Source organism: Maylandia zebra, linkage group LG6, assembly GCF_041146795.1.
Source record: "Maylandia zebra isolate NMK-2024a linkage group LG6, Mzebra_GT3a, whole genome shotgun sequence".
In the NCBI taxonomy this organism is placed as follows: domain Eukaryota; kingdom Metazoa; phylum Chordata; class Actinopteri; order Cichliformes; family Cichlidae; genus Maylandia; species Maylandia zebra.
The window spans coordinates 33,454,260-33,477,808 of record NC_135172.1 but is presented as its reverse complement, the minus strand read 5'-3'; the positions used below and the strand labels follow the sequence as shown (position 1 = coordinate 33,477,808).

General features: G+C 38.0%; 1 protein-coding gene across 2 annotated transcripts; it reads right to left on the bottom strand.

Moving 5' to 3' along the window:
- Positions 1-1,834: 1,834 nt before the first annotated feature.
- Positions 1,835-23,492, bottom strand: cusr (Copper-only SOD repeat protein). Of its 2 annotated transcripts, XM_004539130.5 has the most exons (11): positions 23,362-23,492; positions 13,892-13,945; positions 10,225-12,289; positions 9,627-9,726; positions 7,029-7,106; positions 6,752-6,856; positions 5,904-6,036; positions 5,669-5,783; positions 5,316-5,440; positions 3,127-3,207; positions 1,835-2,379 (listed from the first exon to the last, which is right to left on the bottom strand). In XM_004539130.5, the coding sequence occupies exons 2-11, from the start codon at positions 13,929-13,931 to the stop codon at positions 2,264-2,266; spliced, it is 2,958 nt and encodes a 985-aa protein (XP_004539187.3). In that variant the 5' UTR covers positions 13,932-13,945; positions 23,362-23,492; the 3' UTR covers positions 1,835-2,263. The 2 variants fall into 2 exon arrangements, with proteins under 2 accessions (XP_004539187.3, XP_024658723.2); XM_024802955.2 differs by lacking the exon at positions 23,362-23,492 and having other exon boundaries at positions 13,892-14,097.
- Positions 23,493-23,549: the final 57 nt, after the last annotated feature.

Here is a 23,549-nt window from a genome sequence, read left to right as displayed (position 1 = left end):
CATTAATATTTAAGACTGTGTCCACGCAGTAGATCTCTGAGAGTGCGAAAAGAATCAAAGTGTGTAAAGTAAGTGAAAGGCTACATGTGAGAGAACTGAATCAAGCACACAAATATACACGATGATCAGCCTGCATCTAATATATCATTAGTTCAATTCCTTTGGTTTTAAGTTGTGGCTTCTAATAATTTGTATTTGTTTATTATTAGTTTTAAAGATTTCTATTTCTTTTATGGATTTAAATGATCGATCTTTATCATTTTTTTATATCTTTGTACAAGAAAGTTGAAGAATGGAGTGTGCACAGGGTGGAGTGTTTGGAGATGAATCTCAGGGTGATTTGTGACAGAGAAGCAAGAGTGATGGTAGTGTTTTACAAGGACAGGACTAGAAATGAGTATATCCGAGGGACAGCTCAGGTTGAGTGGTTTGGAGACAAAGTTGTAATTATTTGGGTATGCTAAGGATGGATAGTGGACATACTGGACGAAGGATATTGAATATGGAGCTGACATGCAGGAGGAAAAGAGAGACCTCTGAGAAGATTCATGGATGTAGTGACAGAGAACAGAGATCCTAGGGATAGCGTGAGGTACTGTCACTAAGTAAGACAGATGCAGATGATCAGCTGCGGTGAGCCCTAAAAGAAGTAGCCAATACAAGAAAAAGAAGAAAAATAATTTTTACAGTCTTGTTTGTTACATTTTCTGTTGTCTTTTCACATGGAATAAAATTTTATTTATAAAATTTTGTTTGCTTAGATGTGGCTGGTTGTCTGATACATACTCCTGAATAGATTACTGATGGGTACAGAACCCTGAAAAAACATAAATAAAGAGTGGGTAAAACTCTCCCCTGAGATGTGTGCAAACCTGCTGACCAACTACAACATATGTTTTATTGTAAATGGACTGGTTCTTATATAGCGCTTTTCTACTCTGAGCACTCAAAGCGCTTTACATAACTTCACATTCACCCATTTAAACAAGCACTTTTTGCTTTGTTTTTCTATGTACCGTAAGTGCTTTCTAACTGTCACACAATATTGCTCTGCATCAGAGAGCAACATGCAGACTAGAGCAACCAACCTGACTAGGAGATGACCTCCTGAGCTATGACAAACCAATTTAAACTTTTGCGTATTGTGTTTTTTTTCTGGATTATTTGATCATTTTACCTCTCTCCCGTAACACTTTAAAACCTAGTGTATCATATTTGATTTGCTCTCCTGATATTTAGACTGTAGTATTGATATTTTAACCTTTGCCTTTCGGGGAGTTTTTTTTGAAACTTTTGAAAAACTTAAATGATACAATTTTAAGAATGATTGAAATACTGTATATTATTTTGGTGCAATCTTTTCAACTTTTTACCCACATAGATGGAAACTTGAGATTGATTGCACGGCCTTTAAACTTATAAAAAAAATATATTTTTAAAGAGTTAAGTGTCAGTTTCTGCTCTTTGTGATCATCATCTTTTAGTTTTAGCAGGAATTCATGTGGTTTTTGAGCCAGACAGTTTGCGTGATGCTCACGTGTTGAAACTAAAACTAATCAAAATGTGGGAAACTGTCTGAATGTGTGGAAAAGAGTGAGGGAATGGGTGGAAAAGTGATATGCACTTTACCTGGACACCATGTTAATGAAAGGAATAACACTGCAGTCTATTTAATCTAATCATTAGACATTTTGCAGCTATTTGGAGGTTTGTTTTGCTGGAATGAATTGAAAAAGTTAAAAAAATCTTATTTTGCAAATCTTAACAGAATTACTGTCCAGCTAAAAACTGCATCTGCAATTTAAACACATTTACTCTGGAAACTGACAAGGCATCCAAACATTATTGTACTTTATTCACAAATTTCAAGATATACACAAAATTTCACATGGATATTTGGAGAGTGCATACATGAAAAACAAAGTTAGCAGGTCAGAAGATACAATAAAACCACCCACCCATTAAAGAAACCAAATGACATAAATAGAAAAAAAATCTAGTTTGCAGAAATTTCTAAACATTAAACTCTTACCTGTTACCTAAGCCTTGTTACCTACCATTATTATTTTTATATTTATATTTTAGATTTTTATAAAAGTAATGAAAAAAGGGAAATTCTTCATTGACTGAAATTTTTTTTCCAATGTAACAGATTGTGTTCATTCGCTTGATGATCACTGTTGCATTTGACAGACATTCTATTCACAATCTTTTTAAGGTCATGTAACCCCACTGACGGTGAAGGTGTGGCTGAGTCTCCGGGCTATAAATAAGTTGCTGAAGGCAGCAGACAGGCAAAGGCGAACATCAAGCCAAGAAGAAAAGTCCATGGCGTGAGGGCTGGACTTGGACTTGGACTTGGACTCGGACTTGGACCTCCTAATAAGAAATTAGAAAGGCATTCACATGTTATTTGAATGACTAACAATGATCACTGAAAACACAAACTGCGACTGCAAATATTAGATTTTTACAGCTGACAGCACAGAGCAAAGATGAAAACTCAATTCAATTTTATTTATGTAGTGCCAAATCACAACAACAGTCCCCTCAAGGCACTTTATATTGTAAGGTAACTAGCACAAAGAGACTTGAACAGGCAGAAACTGTTGTCAGTCATGCCTGACTGCTCATCACTGTTTTTGTTACCTGTTAAAGTTCAGGTTTTCAGGTTATTTGCTGGGCTGGGGTCAGCTTTAGCATCACTCTGGTTCTTGGCTAGCTTAGCATTAGCATGCTAGCAAAGCGCCATGCTATTTTCCTTTTTTAAAAATAAATGTAATGTCCATATCCACACTGTTGACTGGACCACTGTTTTTGGCGAACTGAAATCAGCCGATTGATTGTAAGTGGAAACGTTAAGTGATATCAGACTTATGATTTCCAAGGAACTGAACCACTGGGAACTGATTCTCTACAAGGTTTGGTTCTCAGTTCCAGTCCCTATTAATAGCTCATATGGCTTCCAAGTTTTTCAAGTGTTATGCATTATTTTATTGTTTGGATTGTAAAAAAGGACTTCAAAGTGTCCTTCTATATGTTGTCTAAATACATTGTTAATTTCATTTTACCAAAAGGCATTTAAAGCATAGTCAAAGCTTTAAGAGCAGTATAAAATGCACTTACTTGTACATATGTCAGACTCTCTGAAGACGCCCATTTTGTCACTGGTTTTGACAGAGCTCAGCAGGCCAGTGCTCACATTCCCTTTAGCATACAGACAAAGTAACAGTGCTTACTTACACATATACCAGTGTAGTTAGCATACTTAGAGTTTCACTGTTTTGTTATACTTCACAGAAACTGCTAGTTCAATGGGTTATTATGAAATGTGAATCTTTGTTGTACTGAAAGTTATGTTTCCCTTGATGTCACTTGGCTGACAAAAGAAATGCCCTTTCAATATTTTGGCTTGAATCAGAAAATAATGCCATGAGAGCAATTTCCGTAAGCCAGTTAAAGAACTTAATCGTTTTATTCTAATAAAAATGATCCAGTGGTGGCCTTGTGTGGAATTATTAGAATAGTAAACTCTTCACCTTTTAGGAGACCTGGGATAGTATAAATGACTGTCATGTGATATAATGTGTGAAAGCTGTGAAATTCTCCTCAGTTACCCCCTGGGACAAAGGAAGGGACAGAAAATGAGACTCCTGGACTTCAACTCCAGTCTCAAATTACTTTTCATTATTCCAGGTTTGCGGAAGATTTTCAATACCCATTATTGTTCATTGTATCGATGTCCTGACAAAAAGCTTGGCCAGTCTAAAGCAGCTGAACCATTTACTGACATAGATGCTGTAACATTCACGCAAGACTAACATTAATATTGATAATACGAACAAGGGAACACTCGGGGACAAAGGCATATGACTCACACTGCCCCCTCATATAAATAATATATACATATATTATAAAATCATAACATAAATCAAATAATATTCGATTAAAAGTATGAAATAATAAACAAGAATGGAAAAAGTCTAATGTAACAGCCAGGCAACAGGAAATGAATTATATCAAAGGCATTGTTTTAAGTACTTGGTACCTGGGTGGTGCAGTAGTTCTAGATCAGTTCTAGGTGAGGAGTTCTTTGAGGCTATAGTGTGTGCAAATGTTTTGGACTGAATGGTGAAGAAATTGTATTATGTCTCTTAATCAAACAATAACTCAGGTTTGATATGTCAGATATTTACAATAAAATATGATTAAAAATTTACATTTGCAGTCTGAAGTTTGACTGTTTGAAGCACCCAATGTTATTTGGGCCAAAATATCTTCATTAAATTGTCAAAACAATAAACATGACCCGATAATTAGCTGGCCTGTTTGATAGTTGTCCATCAGCTAAATGTCTCTGTGGTCATAATAAAGCAGGGGAAAATGCTTTGGCTTTTCATTCTAAATCATCTCATGAAGCAGAAGATGCATGTGAGTTCCCAGAGTGTGGCTTAGCTTTCCAGGGGAACTCCTTCAAAACGTGATTGCAGGCAGTTCATAACAACCAGGAAATTTTCTGTTGCATTTGCATAAACTGTCATGTTCTGGCTAAGGATCGAGTAACTGCTGGTGTGACACCGAATTCCTTCACGATACACAAGTCGGGTATAAATCAAAAATAAATGCTAGAAGCACATTAGTCCACGACTGACATTTTCAATCTTGGAGAGTCTAACACACATTGACCCAAAGTATTTGAATTCAATTTTCAAAATAATAAAAATCCTCTGGTAGATCACACTTATAGCCTGTTTGAAAACATCAGCTAAAGTTCTCTGTTCATAATAAAATAATCATTATTGCAGTGGGAAAAAGTTTCAGCTTGTCTTTATTTCAAATCATCTGATGAAGCATGTTGAATTCCTAACATACCTTGCCAAAGACACCTGTAAAAGACAACTGTCTGACATTATAGCCTACCAGAGGCTGTAGTGTACTTTGTATTTCTTCAACAAACTTTAAATTGTTAACAATATTCACTCTACCTACTGATAGCTCAGTAGGTAGAGTGGTGGCCCCATGATCGGAAGGTCGGGGGTTCAACTCTACTGAACGGCTACCCTGAGGTACCCCTGAGCAAGGTACCGTCCCTACACACTGCTCCCCGGGCGCTGCATTGGTGGCTGCCCACTGCTTCACTGGGTGAATGGGTTAAATGCAGAGGAACTATTTCCCTATGGGGACTAACACATACACATTATTATTATTGAAATACTTGTATTAATACTGACATTATGACACCTTCTCACATCATCGTGTTGTTCCTTTTTTTGGTTGCCAAATATGGAAGTTTGATTACATTTTTTCTGCCTTACCAGATATCATGAAGTTGACTTGCTGACATGTTCCCCCAGATACAGACTGAGGAGATGTGGGCAAGATAGTAACTCTTGCCAGGTTCATTTGCAGTACGTCAGCGACCCTGTTTCGGAAGTCATACCTGGACATAAAGACACCAACATCCACTTTAACGTCATACAAACACTTGAGCTCTACAACAACAACTATTTAATACAGCACTGATAAAAGGGTTATACAGTGCACTATGTACAGAACAGTTTTATAGAACGTCTACGCAAATGGCCTCCAGCAAGCAATTAAAGTGTCTTGAGTGATTTAGGATTACATGAAAAGTATTCATCATGCAGTATGTTGTAATTACACTCACCGGCTGAATGTAGTCACATTGGGAAACGTCTGCGCTGCTGATGGGGATTCAGGGAGGATGTCGGCACAGGCTGTGATGTTTTCTCCATTCTTCAGCACTAAAGATCTGAAGACCACTAATAACACACACAAAACATAACGAACAGTTAGACTTAACAAAGTAAACTCACCTCTTTGGAGATTTTGAAGTTTTGTATTTGCTGTTATCACTGATCACATATGGTGACTCATTTCACCTGTGCTGTCTCCAGAGAGGCGAATAATGCTGTCAGTATAGAACTGTCTCTGTGTCAGGCTAACCATGCCATGTCTTACAGATATCTCCCCCACCACGCAGCTCAGTGGGTTTTCTAAAGAACAGGTGGGTCTCTGCAAGTGGAAGCGAAAGAAAGAAGTGATTTGCACAAGTTAGAGGAAGAGGAAGTGAGAAGTTAGCAATATTCTCCGGTTATTGACCAATTGCATCACTGGTCCCATTAAGTAAAAGAAATGTTCATATTATGTCTTATACATATATTATATGCTTACATGTAAACATTTGAAGAAAAACATGTAGAGATTATTAGATGAGCACATGTCAATCATGTTAGCATTACAATTATTTAGGCAGGTTTAAGTTGATCATGATCCTTTGCAAAATCTTTTTCATATAAAGCCAATAATTTGGTCGTTGAGATTATTTACTTTTGATAATTAGTGCAGTTTTTAGCATCTTTATACTATTATATACATTCATATACCCTTACAAGCATAAAAATGTACTATTATATTTACACTTTAAACTGATCATCTTCAGGGCAGCCTTTGAATCTTAAATTCAGTGAAATTACGAATTTTCAAACTGAGGAACTAAAGAAACTTGTAATTAGACTCAGACTGGCCCCTTATTACAATATGTGTCCCCAAACCGCCAGGAAACAGCAACCCTTCTGGACTTCCTTCAAGTAACTTATGGTCAAACTACCTGGCCAAACTCTTTTTTTCTTCCACTTTTTTTGCTTTCAATTTCTCATTTCTTAAGCGTGTTGTTTCTGTTTTATTTCGTTTTTGCGTCCTTTTTACGCAGATAAGATTAGGATCTCACCATCGATGTCATGTTGAAGGGATTGAATGTGTCTCCCACACTGTTGCACCCGGTGTCACTGGAGCCAACCCGATTAGTTGTGATGAACAAGGAAGCTGTTGATTTCTTCAGTTTGGGATAAAATACAGGTGTGAGAATGATGTCTTTTAACACATCTATCCCATTAAAGGCTTAAAGAGAGTTTCACACTGATGGGTGGCAGATGAACACTGAGTTTTGTGATGGTGGCCAATATAATTTTTTTGCATGCATGTAGATTATATAAAGCTGTACTTACATTATCCCCCGCAGATGACTTAAGGTTCACCTCCAGAGTAACATCGCTGCTACTCCCATCGAGGAACACCTGCTGTTGCTGGGATGAGGAAAACAAAGTGCTTACATTACAAAGAAGGAATCTCATAGTTCAATCGCAACTAAACACTTGCTTTGCTGAAGCATGAATGCCGTTAAAATGAACCGAGTATAGATTTGTGGATACTGCTGTCCACCTTTAAGTGTAAAGGTATTTCACTATGACATTTCATTTCACTTTTCTTTTGATTCTCAGTCTGTCTGAGTGAAACCACTCTATTTTGTTGCAGAACAACATTGATTACTCAAACTGCCTACTTCTCTTTAATCATATAGGCTGTTTAGAGATACTGCAATCTCTTCTCTCCATTAGTGTAGTGCAGAGCTCAGTATGGGGCCTCTGGAGGGCAGCTGCCAGAGACAGCTGTTCCCTTGGTGAGCTTTTAGTTTGGTGAAACCGCACGTACCATTAGCCAGCGGATAGATGCTAAGCTAATGCTCTCGTCCCCCTCTTCCTTTTGCTTCCTGTTGCAAGCTATCGTAGGCATAATGAATTCTGTCCAGTGCAGCAGAAATACACTGTCATGTTTTTGTGGCAGCTTGGCTCCAAATAAGTTAGCAATGATAAAGAAACAATTGTTCTGCTCTTAGGCTATCAGATATATTATACTACGACTCATTCACTCATCTCATTCAATTATAACTTCTTTTGTTTCTCTGTCAAACTGGTCTCAATACAGTATTTTACACACTGCTAGTAAGATTAGCAACCTTTTACAAGTGGGTAGCAGTTAAATACACCGCTTTAGATGTGGTGTATAAGATAAGAAAAGCTGCTGTCTTTCTAAAAGAAAGAACTCCACATGTTTTTACATTTCAGCATTCTTTGTTTTTACAGAGAAACTGGCGAAAAAAGTTGAATCCTCTGTGGGAAATCATGCCTGTGATGTTAGCATCAGTGTGAGCTAAATATTAGAAATGTAAAACCTTTTGTTAAAATGTAAAATCCAAAAGAAGGGAGCTCATGAGATTAAAATAGCATATGCCTCACCTGATCTTGAAGCCATTAGTAATGCAAAGGAATGCAGTGTTAAATGAATGTAGTACACACTCCCTAACTTGTCTGATTAGATGGCAATCAAACTGTTTTTTTTTTTACATTTGTTGCAAGAGATAATTGCATGGCTTTGTTGTTGTTTTTTCCACTTCAGATATGTTCACTTGTTAAACACTTATTCATATACAGTAAGTCATTATCTTTTAAATAGAACCTTTTGTGTTAAGTTGGGGTCGGCTTCATCCTCTGTGGCCCCTCTGCTTTGGGGTGTTCCACAGGGATCTATTCTTGGGCCGTTATTGTTTTCATTGTACCTCTTGCCCCTTGGCGCGATTTTCCGAAAGCATAAAGTGCCATTCCATCTATACGCAGATGACTGCCAGCTCTACTTACCTTTTAGTCATTCTGATAGTCTCCCAACTGGACCTCTGCTTGACTGCCTTACTGATGTCAAAGCATGGATGGCAAAGAACTTTTTAAATTTTAATGATCGGAAGACAGAAGCAATTTTATTTGGCCCAAATCGTTCTTCTCATACTCTGGATGTTGATCTTGCAGCTTTGACTTCCCAACTAAAGAGTTCGATCACAAATCTCGGAGTTAAAATTGATTCTGCACTCACCTTTGATGACCATGTAAACGGGGTGGTAAAATCAGCATTTTATCACCTCAGACGTTTATCAAAGGTTAAGCCCTTTCTTTCCAAGCGTGACTTGGAAAGCGTTATTCATGCCTTTATTACCTCACGTTTAGATTATTGTAATTCTCTTTTAACAGGGGTTGGGCAGGGCACTTTGTCACGCTTGCAATTAGTGCAAAATGCTGCGGCACGATTTTTAACTGGTAGAAGAAAATTTGATCACATCACTCCGATTTTGGCCTCTTTACACTGGCTTCCAATTGAATTCAGGATCCGTTTTAAAGTCCTTTTATTGGCTTTTAAATCTCTAAATGGTCTGGCACCTGTTTATTTGTCTGATTTGTTGAAGCCCCACGTCCCCACTCGTTCCCTTCGGTCAGCTGAGCAGTTGCTGCTTTCGGTCCCAAAGTCACGGCTGAAACTTAGAGGAGACCGAGCGTTCTCTGTTGCCGCGCCGATGCTTTGGAATAACCTTCCTCTCCACATTAGACAGGCTGCATCAGTGCCCGTTTTTAAGTCTTTATTAAAAACCTATTTTTATTCCCTGGCTTTTAACTCTGTGGGTAACTGACATTTTTATTTTATTTTATTTTTATTTTTATTTTTATTTTTTTATTTTTTTATTGTTTTTTAACTTTATTGCTATGTCTGGTTTTATTACTATGTGCATATTAGTATTGTACAGCACTTTGGTCTACCAGGTGTGTTTTTAAAGTGCTATATAAATAAATAAATGATGATGATGATGATGATTATTGTTTTGTGAGGAACCATTTAGTCACAGAAAAATAGAAATTATTGAAATTAATAGACCAAACGAAAGAAAGAAAGTAGATGAGAAACATGAGATGAGCACCAAACACTTTATCTGTAATGATTCTTACCAGTCTAACTGTCCCAGTCACTGTACCGTTAAAGACAGCCTTGGCAATAACCCATTCACCATCTGTGAGTCTGTCAGCCAAGATGTTGGCACACCTAATTCTGTAAAAAAACAAAAAACAAAACACATAAACTAAGAGAAACACAATTAAGATAAGAAAATCGTATCATGTTCTGACATCTAGGAGGATCTTCAACAAAGTATTTTGCTGAGTAATTCTTTGTCATGGCACAAAACACCAGGAAGTTATGTCCGCAACTGACATTTTACACTGGTGTCCTCGAAAGACTGACACGTTTTTGTTTCTGTGCCAGAAGTCGGTCTCTCAACTTACATATCTGGTTATTCTGCATAAGGACTTGCAACTAACCAGACCTTTCACTTGTTGGAGTTGTCCCAAATGATAAATACTTCCTCTTTTTTGCAACAGATACCAAGTATTTAAAAATAAAAGATTAGCTAATTTTATTTCTAAAAAAAAGACGATGTGGTAACCTGTGTATGACATTGCTTTCTTTTCTTCCCTTTTAATTTTGTGCTGCGTTATGTTCTTTCTTTCTCCCTGCTAAGAACACAAATAGTAAAGTACACATTCTCACCTTGCTCCACTGACATTGTGAACCACCAGCGACCTTCCCACTATGCTGTAGGGTCCAGTCATCGACATGTCAGGGTCCATGTATACAGCTTCAAAGTTGTTTTGATCATTAAGTGTGCCGAACTTCCCGCTGATGTCTCCCATCTCATACTGGTCCACAGTGCCAACTCCAGGAGGGGGGGATTGTGATACGTTCCAGGCTAGTGGGTTGAAGTGGCCCTGGATGTTTGCATTTGAACAGGGCTCTGCACTGCCTGGGTTGAGGGGCAACACGTGGACATGATAACCACTAGCTATGGAGTTCAGGCTCATTAAGGAAACATTTATAGTTGTGGGACCTTGTGGCACAGCCCGGGAGAAACCCACTTGTCCATCAGAAACTCCAGGGCCAAACCATGTACCTAAGCTAGCTTTGGGAACTTGCACCAATGTGACATTGGCACAGGCTATTCTTGGCCCGCCTCTTTCTGCTTGATGGATGACCACAGAGCGGCCAATAATGCCGGGCATGGGCACCCAGGAGGTGACATCAGTGAAGAAGTATTTTGCTGCCACTACCTCTAACGTGGTTCCAAGATCAAGGGTACTGTGTTTGCCGGCGAGGTCTCCAACCTCACAGGATAGGGGACCAGATGGGTTACAGTGGAGGGAATAGCTGGCATCAATGGTGATGTTGAAGGGGTTCCAGTGACCTCCAGTTGTGGTACAGCGGCCTTGATCATCATCCCTCTCTGAGCTGATTGGGTAGACGTGAACATGCCAGTTGTGGTTTTTGGTTGGTATTGTAGGATTTCCGTATGCCAAATTCAGAAATATGGATACATCAGAGAGGGGGTTGTTCACCAGCTGTGTGAACCAGACCTCACCAACCACAGGGCTTGAAAATATGGCTCTGCCTACAATAACCTCGCCTGGATAGCTGATACTCATGCAAGCAAACCTCGAACCATTTGGTTGGTGAATGACGATTGAGCGACCTACAATGCTGTTCTTTCCAAACAGAGGGAGATTGAAGTCTGTGAATGTCATGTCCACCATATTTTTGCCTGCTATGCTCCCGTGCTTGGCACTGAGGTCACCCACCTCATACATGTCATGTGTTGACCCTGGGACTCTTGGGTAAGTTGGGCTACTTCTGTTCAAACTAAATGGATTCCAGTGGTCACCTATACTATCATTTGAACACCGGTTTGTTAATGACCTAACAGGAAAATCGTGGACATGGTAAAAGGCAACATTGCTCTGTAAATTGGTCAGATTGACACTCAACTCTGTGAGATCAAAAGGGGAAGCCTGACGAAAACTGAAGTATCCTTTGATCCCATTCATGTTCACATCAGCTCTAACCTGTTTCACTGGCACATTATAGATCTGAGCACAACTGAAACTTGACCCCACCCTAAGGAAAAGAAACCCATTTGTGGTTTGGAAGCTACTGAGGTCCAGACGGGATTTCTGGAGCTGCAAAGGGGTCCCGACCTTTACGGAACCCAGAGGAGTCAAAGATGCATTATTTAAGCTTTTAAGTAGAATATCACAGTTTGCAACAGTACTTGTAGCTCTATAGAGCGTGACATTAGTTTGCGAGGCATTAACTTGACCGATCGTCACAAGATCTGCAAGAACCCTGGAGCTGGCGTTATCCATGTTATAACGGATATAAACGTTACCCGCGATGGGCCCATAGAACCTGGCCTGACTAGTTACGAGGGTCTGACCTTGACTTACAACTGTGCATACTTTAGTTCCGTTACACGTTTGCAACGACAGTGAGAAGTCATCAAGGTTTTTTCTTTGCGCAAAGAGTTCGGACACATTGATGTTAGAATTTGAGGCAAGATCAGCAGTAAAAGTGAAGACGCTGGAGCCGATATTTTGTTCAGAACAGGGCTGAGCAAAGTGGCCATACATGACGGGAAACTCGCTGAGGGAAATGTTTACTGAACGACAGGATCCAGCCCCAGACACGTTGACAGTGGCCATCTGAGACATTGAGTTAAACTGCACCAGCCCAATGACTCCTCCCATGTTCAAAGGTGCCAGAAACTGAACACAGGAAATGGAATCTGAAAAAGAAGACAAGGAAAAGCTAATTGCCGCGGCATTACTACAGCTGTCAATGCACAAGCACTGAACAAAAAAACCCCGGCACAAACATCCTTAAAAGCTTAAAAAAGGATTAAAAAAGAAATCCCCTCAAGACATATTACAACCTTGACATGACCAAGAAGTTGAATATTTAATATACTAAGAAGTCAAGTTTCTAATCGGTCTTTTCTGAACTGTACACTGGGCCTCATCTGATTTCCAAAGTAGCAGAAGATTTTTCATCCACGTCTTACAGTAAAAAACCTTGAATAAAAACAAACACAAATCAGCTGTTGACCATAAACATGTACCTGACCTTTACACCCCCACATTTTGTAATAATATAAAAACACCACACTTTATGTGCATTAGACAGAAATGATGAATATTCCACTTAAGGCCAGATTGTCTGACGAAGGTATGAAAAAACACAGATAACAATTGCTTAGTTGTGTGTGACCAGTCTATTTAAGAAAATATGAGCGCCACACAGGTGGCAGCACAGTAGTTTCTGAGAAAGTCAAAAAAATAGTTACATAATATGATAATGTGTTTATTAAAAAATATGGGTAGATAATTTTGTTGGGAATATAACATTTGTCTCATATGTAGAACAAATTTTATATTCCATTTGTAGAAACACTTTTAAAACATTTTTACCATATAGTAGAGAACTACTTGATAAGTTTGTATGCATAAGGTAGAAACACTGGTTCACATTTGAGTTTCTGTTCCCAATTATCTGTTACCACCAGCTTTCATTTCTTTATGTTATTCAGAGACTAAAATGGGGAAATTCTACTTTTACAATGTGTTGCCCTGGTATAAATACCTTCTAGTAGCCCTATTTTGATTTCCATTTCCATTCTAATTTAAAATGACACTATATTGATTCACAACAAAAGAAAATCACCCTCTTTATTTTCAAAGCTTCTATAGTCAAGTGAGTAGAAAATCTCCCATTATTTAGAGTGAAGTGGTAAAATCTAACATAACTGTCCTATAACTAGTTAGTTTTAAGGTGTAAGTGTTGACATACCAGAGCAACAACAGATTGGGGTCTTTTTGCAAACCCAAAACTAAATATTCATTAAATACCTTACACCATAAGTAGGTACTATTTTTCTCTGGATCACCATCCTGCTCTGACAATCATCTTGTAATAAGCCTGATTTTCTTTTGAAAATAAAGCAAGTGACAGATGGGAATATGGTTGACAAATCAAAAGGCAGCATGTTCAATGCAGTGTATGTAGACCTCTAATGGCAAATTTCTTAACTAGTTTCAAGCAGTCAGAGTTCAACTTTAACATCCCCTGTAAGAGATGCAGCATACTAAGCTTTGATCTTGAGCAGCTCAGATATCTACTGGATGACTGACTTCAAAATACATTAATCATTACAAACAGTTGCTGTTAAATGATAACTATTTGGCAACATACTTCTAACACCTTTCTTTGAAAAACATTCATAAGAAGAAAATGAGCACATGTGAGTTAAAATAAACTAGGTTGCTCAATACATAAATCATTCATAATGTCCATTTGGCCTAACTGGATAAGAAGATTAAAAATTACTCACCAAGCAAAAGAAACAGCAGAGTAGCACTGAGAAGGGACATGTTGTCAGATGTGTCTAAAACACAGAATAAACAGAAAATATTGAAAGTGCAGGTTTGGGGGGGAAAAGTCACAGCAGAAAAAGTTCAGTTATGGCAAATTAATGGACAGACTCTTGGTATGTGTCTCTCTGCTTTCTAAGAGTCTTTCATGTGTGACTCAAAAGCATGCAGCCTCCCTTGCACTTCTGTTTATAAGCTGCAGTCTGTGCTCTCCCAGCCTCTGATTGGTCCTCATGTGGGGAACAGTGTCTCATTCACGTGGGTAGGGGAGGGATGTCTGGCAGGATGGTTAGAGGCGGCTCACTTGATGATGTTCATTTTACGGAAATGTACAGGCTTTGAAAAGAACTTAATGGCCTTACTAATGTATTTTAAAATACAATAGTAAGCTCAAGAACATTTTTGAGACTTAAAATAATAATCTTTCATTGTGGACTGAGTTGAAAGTTTCTTAGTCACAGGATCTATTACACGTTGCTCTTTGTAGCATGCACCATAACATTTTTTAATGTCTCTACCTAAAATCATAAAAAATAAACGCAGCATGAAAGAAAACAAAAAAATGCAGCAGATTAAGCAGTTTTGATTTATTTTTTTAACTGTTTTTTTTTTCATTGTGATCTGAATAACTTGAGCAACAACAAAGGAAGTTTAAAGTTCCCAATGTTAAACTCACAGAGGAACTTTGAAGTCTACTCTTACACGAGAGCCACAGCTCTTTGAACACGCTAATGCTTCTACATTTCTACTTTAAAATTCCCCTTTTGCACCCTATTTCTACCTCTTCCCTTTTTTCTACTTAAAAAGTATACGAAAACCAAAACTGCTACTCTGACAAAGTTCAAGGGAAAAACTGAATAGCAGAAAATAGCAACTTTATTTAAAAATAGCAGCTTAATGGCCCATCACCGTATACTGTTATACTACGTAACTCTTTAAATATGTATTTAAGGTCCTTTGAAGTGGTTTTGGTCAGTCACTTGGCTTGTTTAAATCACTGATTGCATTGGTTGTGTTCCTCTCTCTGCTCACACTGTACACACAGGCTAGTCATTTGCACATGGATTCGCATGCATACAGAGAGTAGGCAATCGTAGCTCAATATAGGCAACTGGAAGGGAAGCAGATACATTAAAGTCATGGTATTGTTAGTTGCAGTATACGCAGAGTAAGGTGAACTTCCCCACAGAAGTGTGGAAGAAGAAGGATAGTGGAATAACATATTAGAAGAACTTGAATGAATTAAAAAAAAAAAAAGAAATCTGTGTCTTTCCTCTCAGTTAGCTCCATTTACTTCTGTGTGAAGAAGTTGTCTTAACTGCAAAAGACCATGATGGACATGATTAAAACATATGCCACAAATAACTCCCCAGTTATGTGTAAAAGACAAGACGATCATTTTGAAGCAAGCAGAATCATAGTGTCATGGTTTGGTTTAGGTTTCCCACTCAAAACACTTCACATTCTTAAGACATGCTACAAAACATGGATAAAGCTTAAAGAGCAAATAGGCTCACTTCTGTCACCGACTGATAGAAATAATCTTTTTAAAAAAAGACTTTTTGCTTCTAACAACTACTTTACATGAACGTTGCCTAATTTAATCTGTTCTAAACACCTTGTATTTGTACGCACACAGAGACGTTAATTTCCAAAGTAAACACACAGAAGATAACACTTCCAAGAAGAACTCAGATACCTCTAAAAACATGTTTTGTCACATAGATGTACAGGATCTGGCACTAATGTGAAAATGACTTTGCAATTACTCTGAGAGTTCATTGTTATGCTGCATATGACGGCATGAGGAAAAATGTCAACGACACAAAGCATGTCAAGCCTGTTCAGATGTTTTTAAAGCTATCATTGATTAAGCCAACAGTTAAGCAACTGCGCCTACATTATTCACACCTCATTCATAAATTACTCTAGGTGGATGATGATGGTTAACATGAATTTACTGTCACATATCAAACAATGCTTTATATTCGGCCACAGTGTTCATCCACGTCACGTGTTTTCTTGCATCAGATGTTGGAAAAAATCTTTTTCTAAGTCTGATCCGGTGTCCTAATGAATCAAAGTCACTTCAGATCATTTAGCTGGTGGTCATGAAATTACTGGAAGTAGCCATGAAAGTTAGAACCAGGGTACTTTGGTACAGTATTTTTCAAATTGTAAATTGAAACTGCAAAGTTCATAAGAAGTTTGCGCACGCAAAAAAGGAAGCACGGATTATATGTAGGAATGTTGTAAATTAAAATTTATAGGTTCTCCACATATAAAATCTCCAACTTGTACCATATATAGTTTTTAAAAAGCCTGTTATTGTAACAATAAACAATTTCAGCTAGAACTATAATTTTAAGCAGGCAAAAACATACAGGTCGAAAGACATTTATGTTGTGTTACATTCACACTTTGTCAGTTTATGGAAGGATGAGGTGCGCAGCAAAGCCTGTATGGTACCCTGATGTGAGAGCCCATGAGCTGTTTCGTGTACTGGAGGGCCTTTGAAGAGGTTCAGGTGTCTCTGGCTTGCTTTGGTCACTGATTGCAGCAAAGACTTGAATGACGACATGGCTGTGTATACACAGGTTTGTCACACTCACACACACATGAGTAAAATAAATAATGACTACTAAATATAGGGAAAACGGAAAGAGGGCAGTCATAGCAGTTACAGTAATAGCAGCACAGGCTGGATGAGAGCGCGGTAAAGTTAGAAAAGCCAGAATAAAGAAGGATTTTCAATATCTCTCCTCTCACTTGACTGCAACAACTGTAGTTTTTTGTTGTTGTTTTAAATTATAAAGAACTTTTGAAGAGGATATGAAAAGCTCTGTTCTAGGATGCCCTCTGGACCCAGTGGAGGTGGTGAGCAGTGTTGGTCAAGTTACTTGAAAAAAGTAATCAGTAACTAATTACCAATTACTTCCCCAAAAAGTAATCCCGTTACTTTACTGATTACTTATTTTCAAAAGTAATTAATTACTTAGTTACTTTTTAAAAACACGATTTACAACCTGAAGAGGTGATAAAGCGATAGATCTTTCAGCCCAATTCTACTTTTTCTGCATAATCCATCATACAAAATGTAATCAAATGGAAAAGTCTCTTTTTTTAACTTGTTTTATTAGTTTTAACCTTTTAACTTTATGCATCAAGCAAAAATTTAATTATATGCAACATTCTCTGACTAGAAGAAATTAGTTTAACATTTAAACTTATTTTCTGCACATTCCAGCATATAATTTTTTTTTGTGTGTGTTTACACTCAGTCTTTCAAATAGATGCAAGTAAAACACAGCAGAAAATAAATAACATCAAAGACTAGCGGTCCTGTTGCTCTATTTTCACCTGTAAAGCAGGAGTAGGGTAGGCGGAGGTTTACCCTGGTGTAGGTGTGCCGCAGCGGTCAGTGGAAGAATCCACGAGATTCTCTGTGAATTTCCCATTACGTCGTAGCGCACTCGGTGCTTGCTTGGAAGTTTAGGGGTTTTTTCGCTGTAAAAAGAAGTTTTCTTCCCACGCACAATGGACGCTAATGTTTTTGTCACTTTTTATGGAATCAAACCCAAAATAAGGCCAGTACTTCCACGCTTTAAACGCTGCACGCTCACACTCTCTCCCGCACTCGATATATGATCCATTGTTGATCTGCACACAGCTGTTGTCACCAACGTCGCACTCACTTATGTCACTGTCATGAGACATTCTCGCAAAAAAAATAAAAAAATCACGGTTTTAGTAATGCAGCGTTCCTACTGGAAAGTAACGGTAATCTAATTACCGTTTTTGCAACAGTAATCCCTTACTTTACTCGTTACCTGAAAAAAGTAATCAGATGTAACGCGTTACTGCCCATCTCTGGTGGTGAGTGACAGGAATGGTGGTTAAGCTGTCATCCCTGTTGGACAACATCTCCCACCCCATGCAGGAGACTGTGACAGCACTGAGCAGCTCCTTCAGTGGTTGCAGCACCCACGATGTGGGACGGAGAGATTTCGCAGGTCTTTCCTCCCCACTGCTGTCAGACTCCACAACAAAGACTTCAACTGATCAAACACACACATCCACACATGTGCAATAACACTAAGTGCAATACTCTTTTCTGGTATCGTTGTATTTTTACTCAGTTGTATGCAGCATTTGTATTCTATTTTTATCCTATTGTATATTTTATTCTATTTTATTCTACTGTATATAGTATTTTATTTTATTCTGTACAGTTGTGTACTGTATTTATTCTTATTATATTCTAATTTTGGTTTCATAACTTTTGCACTGTCCACTTCCTGCTGTGACAAAACAAATTCCCCACGTGTGGGACTAATAAAGGTTATCTTATCTTATGAAGAGTTTTTAGTCCAGAAACAGTCCTTTGACTCTGCGTTAAAGATAAGATACTCACTGACATTTTGTTGTAAGGAATATTAATATTAAAACATCATTCCCCACTCAAAAACGCTCAAATTCTGACACAAAGAGAAATTAATAAAATGGATTATGCTGTTGGGGGAAATTAGATATTTTCTCTCGAGCCTTTTTGTGTCTAACCTGAATTTTCTGAAAACATGAACATTGCCCAGTTGTGTCCATCACATGCCAAAATAAATAAATCAACAAAAACTACTTTAACACCTTAGCAGGTGTTCAAATTACATCAATTCAACTTCAGATGAACTACAAAATATTACATTTATTTATATTAAATAAATATATATAATAATCATAAAATCAGATGTAGCATGTGAAAAAACTCCCCCCTGACACAGTAGCTTGTAGAACTACTTTAGAGAGCAACACGTTTAAGTAACATCCATGTTTTCTAATTGTTTCTTGCATGATTGTGGAGGAATTGTGGCTTCACGTGTCCCTTCTTCACCCTTCTATGCAACAACACTTGCTTCTCCAAGGCCATTCACACTTGAATGCTCCCAACCAGAAAAACCAAAAGTTCTGATTTCATAGATGTGGTCACATTTGCTGATCCTCAGTTAAACTGCTAAATAATAACACAGCGTAATAGGTAAAGTTTTCTAGTTCATTGGTGATGTATTTAACTAATTTTAAGACCTGCCAAAGACCTGATTATTTTTTAAATTATGTCCTGACAAATAAAATATTAGAAGACAAAGAGGCTGTAAATTATTTTTACGATGTCTGTAATGCAAGCTGAAAAACGTTTTGATATGCATAAGGATATTTTTTAGAGCACTACGGTCCCTCTAAAAACAAGCAGTCTAACCAGGGCTCATGTGAAGTGATGCAAATTTTAAAACATTCCCTTTACAATTAACAAAACGATTCTCTTATAATGGAGCCCATTGTTAACATGTTGGTAAGATGCCATCATATTCCAAACAATCTCCGAACTTCCCGTACGACGGGTACTCAAAGTCACTTTCAGTATCACTGTGGTTCTATGATGATTGATTGGTGTGCAGCACTGTATGACAATGACTGGCAACGAATGCCTTTAGATGAGTTAACAGATTTTTTGGGGGTTATACAGTGTGCAGCCTCACATGACACTCAATGGCAAAGAACTGGATCATACTACGGGGTGGGGTACACTAGTCTATGGTAGGGCTGACAGCAGGGGTCCTGCAGGTTTTAGATATGTCCTTGATCCAACACCACTGATTTAAATGGCTAAATGACAAGGGACTCTCCACCATTTGACCTTAGAACTGAAGAAGCTTCTCGGATGAGAGGTGAAACGTCTTCAAGCAACTTAAAGAAGTCCAGACGCTTTTCTTTACAAGCTCCTTTGACTACGATGACCTGGATGACTGAGAACCTTCACAGACAAGATTAATTGAAAGCTTTTTATTTGTATCATTAATCCAGGGATTCTGAATGATTTAATAACAGTTACAGTAATCCACATTCTTATGCCATAACAAGAATTATAACTGAAATGTACTTTCTTAAAGCTTTTCTCCAAATATTTAAAAACTGAGCTAGTATTCAAATATCCAAAATGCATTTCCGCAAATCAAAGTAATCTGGAACTGATATTCCAAATTACTAACATTTGTACCCCCAAAACGTTGCATTTTTTCACCATGTCTTTTGAGAAACATTTTTGTCATGAGGTCCATTCTGTACTCTGAATGATGGCATGAAAGAGTGAAACTATCAGAGGTGGGACCAAGTCATTGTTTTGCAAGTCTCAAGTAAGTCTCAAGTCTTTATCCTCAAGTCTCAAGTCAAGTCTCAAGTAATGTCAGGCAAGTCAGAGTCGAGTCTCAAGTCACTGGTGTAAAAGTCCAAGTAAAGTCACAAGTCTGAAATTTTGAATTTCAAGTCCTTTCGAGTCTTAAAAAAAAAAAAAAAACACGAAAAAAAGCATGTTGCAGTTATATGCTAAATGTAAATATTAGACCATGTAATTTTTAAATCTGTTTTTCTCAACACATGACAGAATAGTGAACTTAGAAAATATACACAAATTGTGAAATTGCACCTCTTTAAAATGCAGCTCAATTAAACCTAGCTCCAAGAATAATTTTCACCGACAGTTCTGAGATAAGCTGCATGTTATTCTTGGATGCGCTTGTAGGACCGGCTTTAAAATCGCATGACAAAAATATCATACATAAATAAATGATATTTTTTTTAAAATATCATTTAAAAAAAAAACTGCATCACCAACGTAGCCTGGAAAACATTTGCTAGTTAGATGAAGTCAGCTATCTCATCGTAGCATATTTATATGCATATTTATAATCATACGGTTCTTGGAGTGAGTGCATACACTCATGAAGTTTAGTAACTTCCGGTCACTGCAACAAGCCCAGGTACAGTTTACCGACGGATGGGTGCAGGACCTTGAAATGCACCGTGTAGAAAGTAAAGACCATCGTATGTATCATAAGTTTACCAGTCTCACAAATCGTCGTCATAAATACACATTCGTTAACCGTTTATTAATATAACCTTTGAGCTCAACGGTAATTAATTAGCAGTGGAAATAATTTCTGGTAGCATCACAGAAATGTAGCAGTGACAATAATACTGTATGCTGTAATCGTACTGGGCAATTAGTGATACAAAACAACAGTTTTATCCTGTGAATAAAAGTATATGTTTTTGTCAATGTACCATAATAACAGAAGCGAAACACAATATTGTGTCAGGACAATTCACTATTTATGCACAATAAATAAAGGAGCATAGCGCGACAATTTCTGTTCAGCGCCAGACTTGCTTGTAACCTATATCACCAATTATGTTAAGAAAAATGACGCATTAACTACAACAGCAGACTGACCTGTGTGGAAATGCTTGGAGCAGACTAACCTGTGAGCTGGAGGGTTCTAGGACGTTATATTTGGTCTTAGAATGGCTGCAATCCAGTCGCCTCTTTATTACTTCGGAAACATGGCTCGAACAATTTCTCTTCAACGACGTAATCCGATAACAACCGATCTCTTTACCCGTCGGCTTCCCGTGGCTGTCATGCGACCGGCTATTGCAGTTAATAATACAACAGCTTCTTGACATTTTTGTGTTTCTTTTTATCGCTGTATAACTGATTTTAATTGAAAGCCTGCGTGCGCTAGTACCGCTTGCCACGAGTTCCCAGAATCCTTTGCGGTTCCACCCGTGAATGACGTTACATTTTCAATCTCTATATAATATGCGTGTTAAATTTTATATTTGGGGTAAAATATCAAGTCTTTTCAAGTAAACCGGTTCAAGTCCAATTCAAGTCCCAAGTCATTGGTGTAAAAGTCCAAGTCAAGTCACAAGTCTTACAACATTTTTTCAAGTCAAGTCTAAAGTCATAAAATTAATGACTCGAGTCTGACTCGAGTCCAAGTCATGTGACTCGAGTCCACACCTCTGGAAACTATATCATATGACTTATTGCTGTATGCACAAGAAAAATGTTTCTGCATTTGAGGAATTGAGAGTAATCTTTAAAGCTTAGATCATTTAAGGTGGAACTAAATATGGAAGTTTCTGAGCAGCAAACAGGTCTGACTGGAGGAGGATGATAGAATACGACATCTTAGTAGAGGTAGTCCATCGTAGAGGAAATAAAGGCTGGATCGTGCATCAGTTTTGCATGTTGCAGCAGCTTGCATGCTTAAAATTTGCTTAGATGCAGCAGATAATGTAAAATTAAATTCTGACATTTGGAAAATGCAGTTTTTGAACATACAAATTGGCACTTAGAACGTTATACTTAGCTCATAAGACTTTACACCAGCGAAACTACGCATGATTCTGATATTTTTTTCCTCTGTTAGTGCTGTTAAGATTTGATTTTTAATTATTTTTCCTCTTTGGGCTTTTTTAAACCTTTATTCTGTAGCAGTGAACAGTAGAAAGAGAAGAGAGACAGCATGAAAAGACATGCAGCGAAGGACAAGTCAGACTGGAACCTGTGCCTCATGCCAAAAGTTAATTGAAAAAAATCTTTTATTCATTCTAGTTATAAATTGCTGTCGTCCACAATTTCCACAATTTCATTCTACTATGTAAAATGACAAAAAAGATCTTTAATCCATTTAATCCTTTTTGCTTTTTGTCTAGAAAGAAATGGAGAGTGGCCTTTGTTGTTTGTATGTGCGTGTATGTGTGTGCATCTGTGCGTGTAGAATTGGGAGCAGTTGTTTTACATTGATTTTACCAGTAGATGGAGTCAGCGTAGCGTGAGTTATGCGTTTTTCTTTCTGCTGAGGTTACTGTTTGCTGAATAAGTTTTCATCCCATACATCTATCCATCTATTAATCTATCTACTACGGGGTGGGGTACACTAGTCTATGGTAGGGCTGACAGCAGGGGTCCTGCAGGTTTTAGATATGTCCTTGATCCAACACCACTGATTTAAATGGCTAAATGACCAACTCCATGTCGAAGTTGAAGTTCTCCAGAGGCCTGGCAACGAACTAATCATTTGATTCCGGTGTGTTAACCCAGGGTGATGTCTAAAACCTGCAGGACACCGGCCCTCGAGGCCTGGAGTTTGTGACCCGTGGCTTACACAGAGAGACACACGTACAGCTAATTTAGAATCACCAGTTAAACTAACTCCAAGCATATCTTTGGACTTTGGGAGGAAGAAAACATGCGAACTCCGGCTGGCGGATACAAACTTAGGATAAACCCAAGTACACATCATCATCAACTATCATGATAATTTAAACAGCTCCACGCAGAGTGCCAAAGGCAAGCTTAACATTACAGAACAGTGCCGTTCAAGTATATCGTACAATAAAGAGCAAATAAGTTAACGCCCACATGTAACAGTATTCCCAAGAGACATATTTAATTTGTTAATGTAGTGTGCATGCAGCATGCGAATAATCTACAGACACTCACAGCATATTTAAAACGTCCAAAATCTATTTTAAAACTAATGTTTATGTGATTAAACCGTGAACCGTGAAACAGAGCTTTTATATTCACCTTCTGGTTGAATCAGGTCAAAATATAAATAATACACGTCAACAACAGCACGCCTGGATCACGTGCGCTCAGTCTCCTGCGAGGGATTTGCAAAAAAATGCACCGCCTACTTCAGCACATTTCACTTCCTGCTATATTGTGAGCTGATGTCGTGTTTCCGCTTCAGCCGGCATATGATCTCCACAGCA

Excerpts from the sequence above, each read along its gene's own strand:
- cusr (XM_004539130.5), bottom strand. The coding sequence starts at position 13,931 with ATGTCCCTTCTCAGTGCTACTCTGCTGTTTCTTTTGCTTG. Across the intron at positions 9,727-10,224 it reads CACAATGTCAGTGGAGCAAG|AATTAGGTGTGCCAACATCT; the intron begins GTGAGAATGTGT and ends GTTTTTTTACAG. Across the intron at positions 6,857-7,028 it reads AGTCATCTGCGGGGGATAAT|AAATCAACAGCTTCCTTGTT; the intron begins GTAAGTACAGCT and ends CCCAAACTGAAG.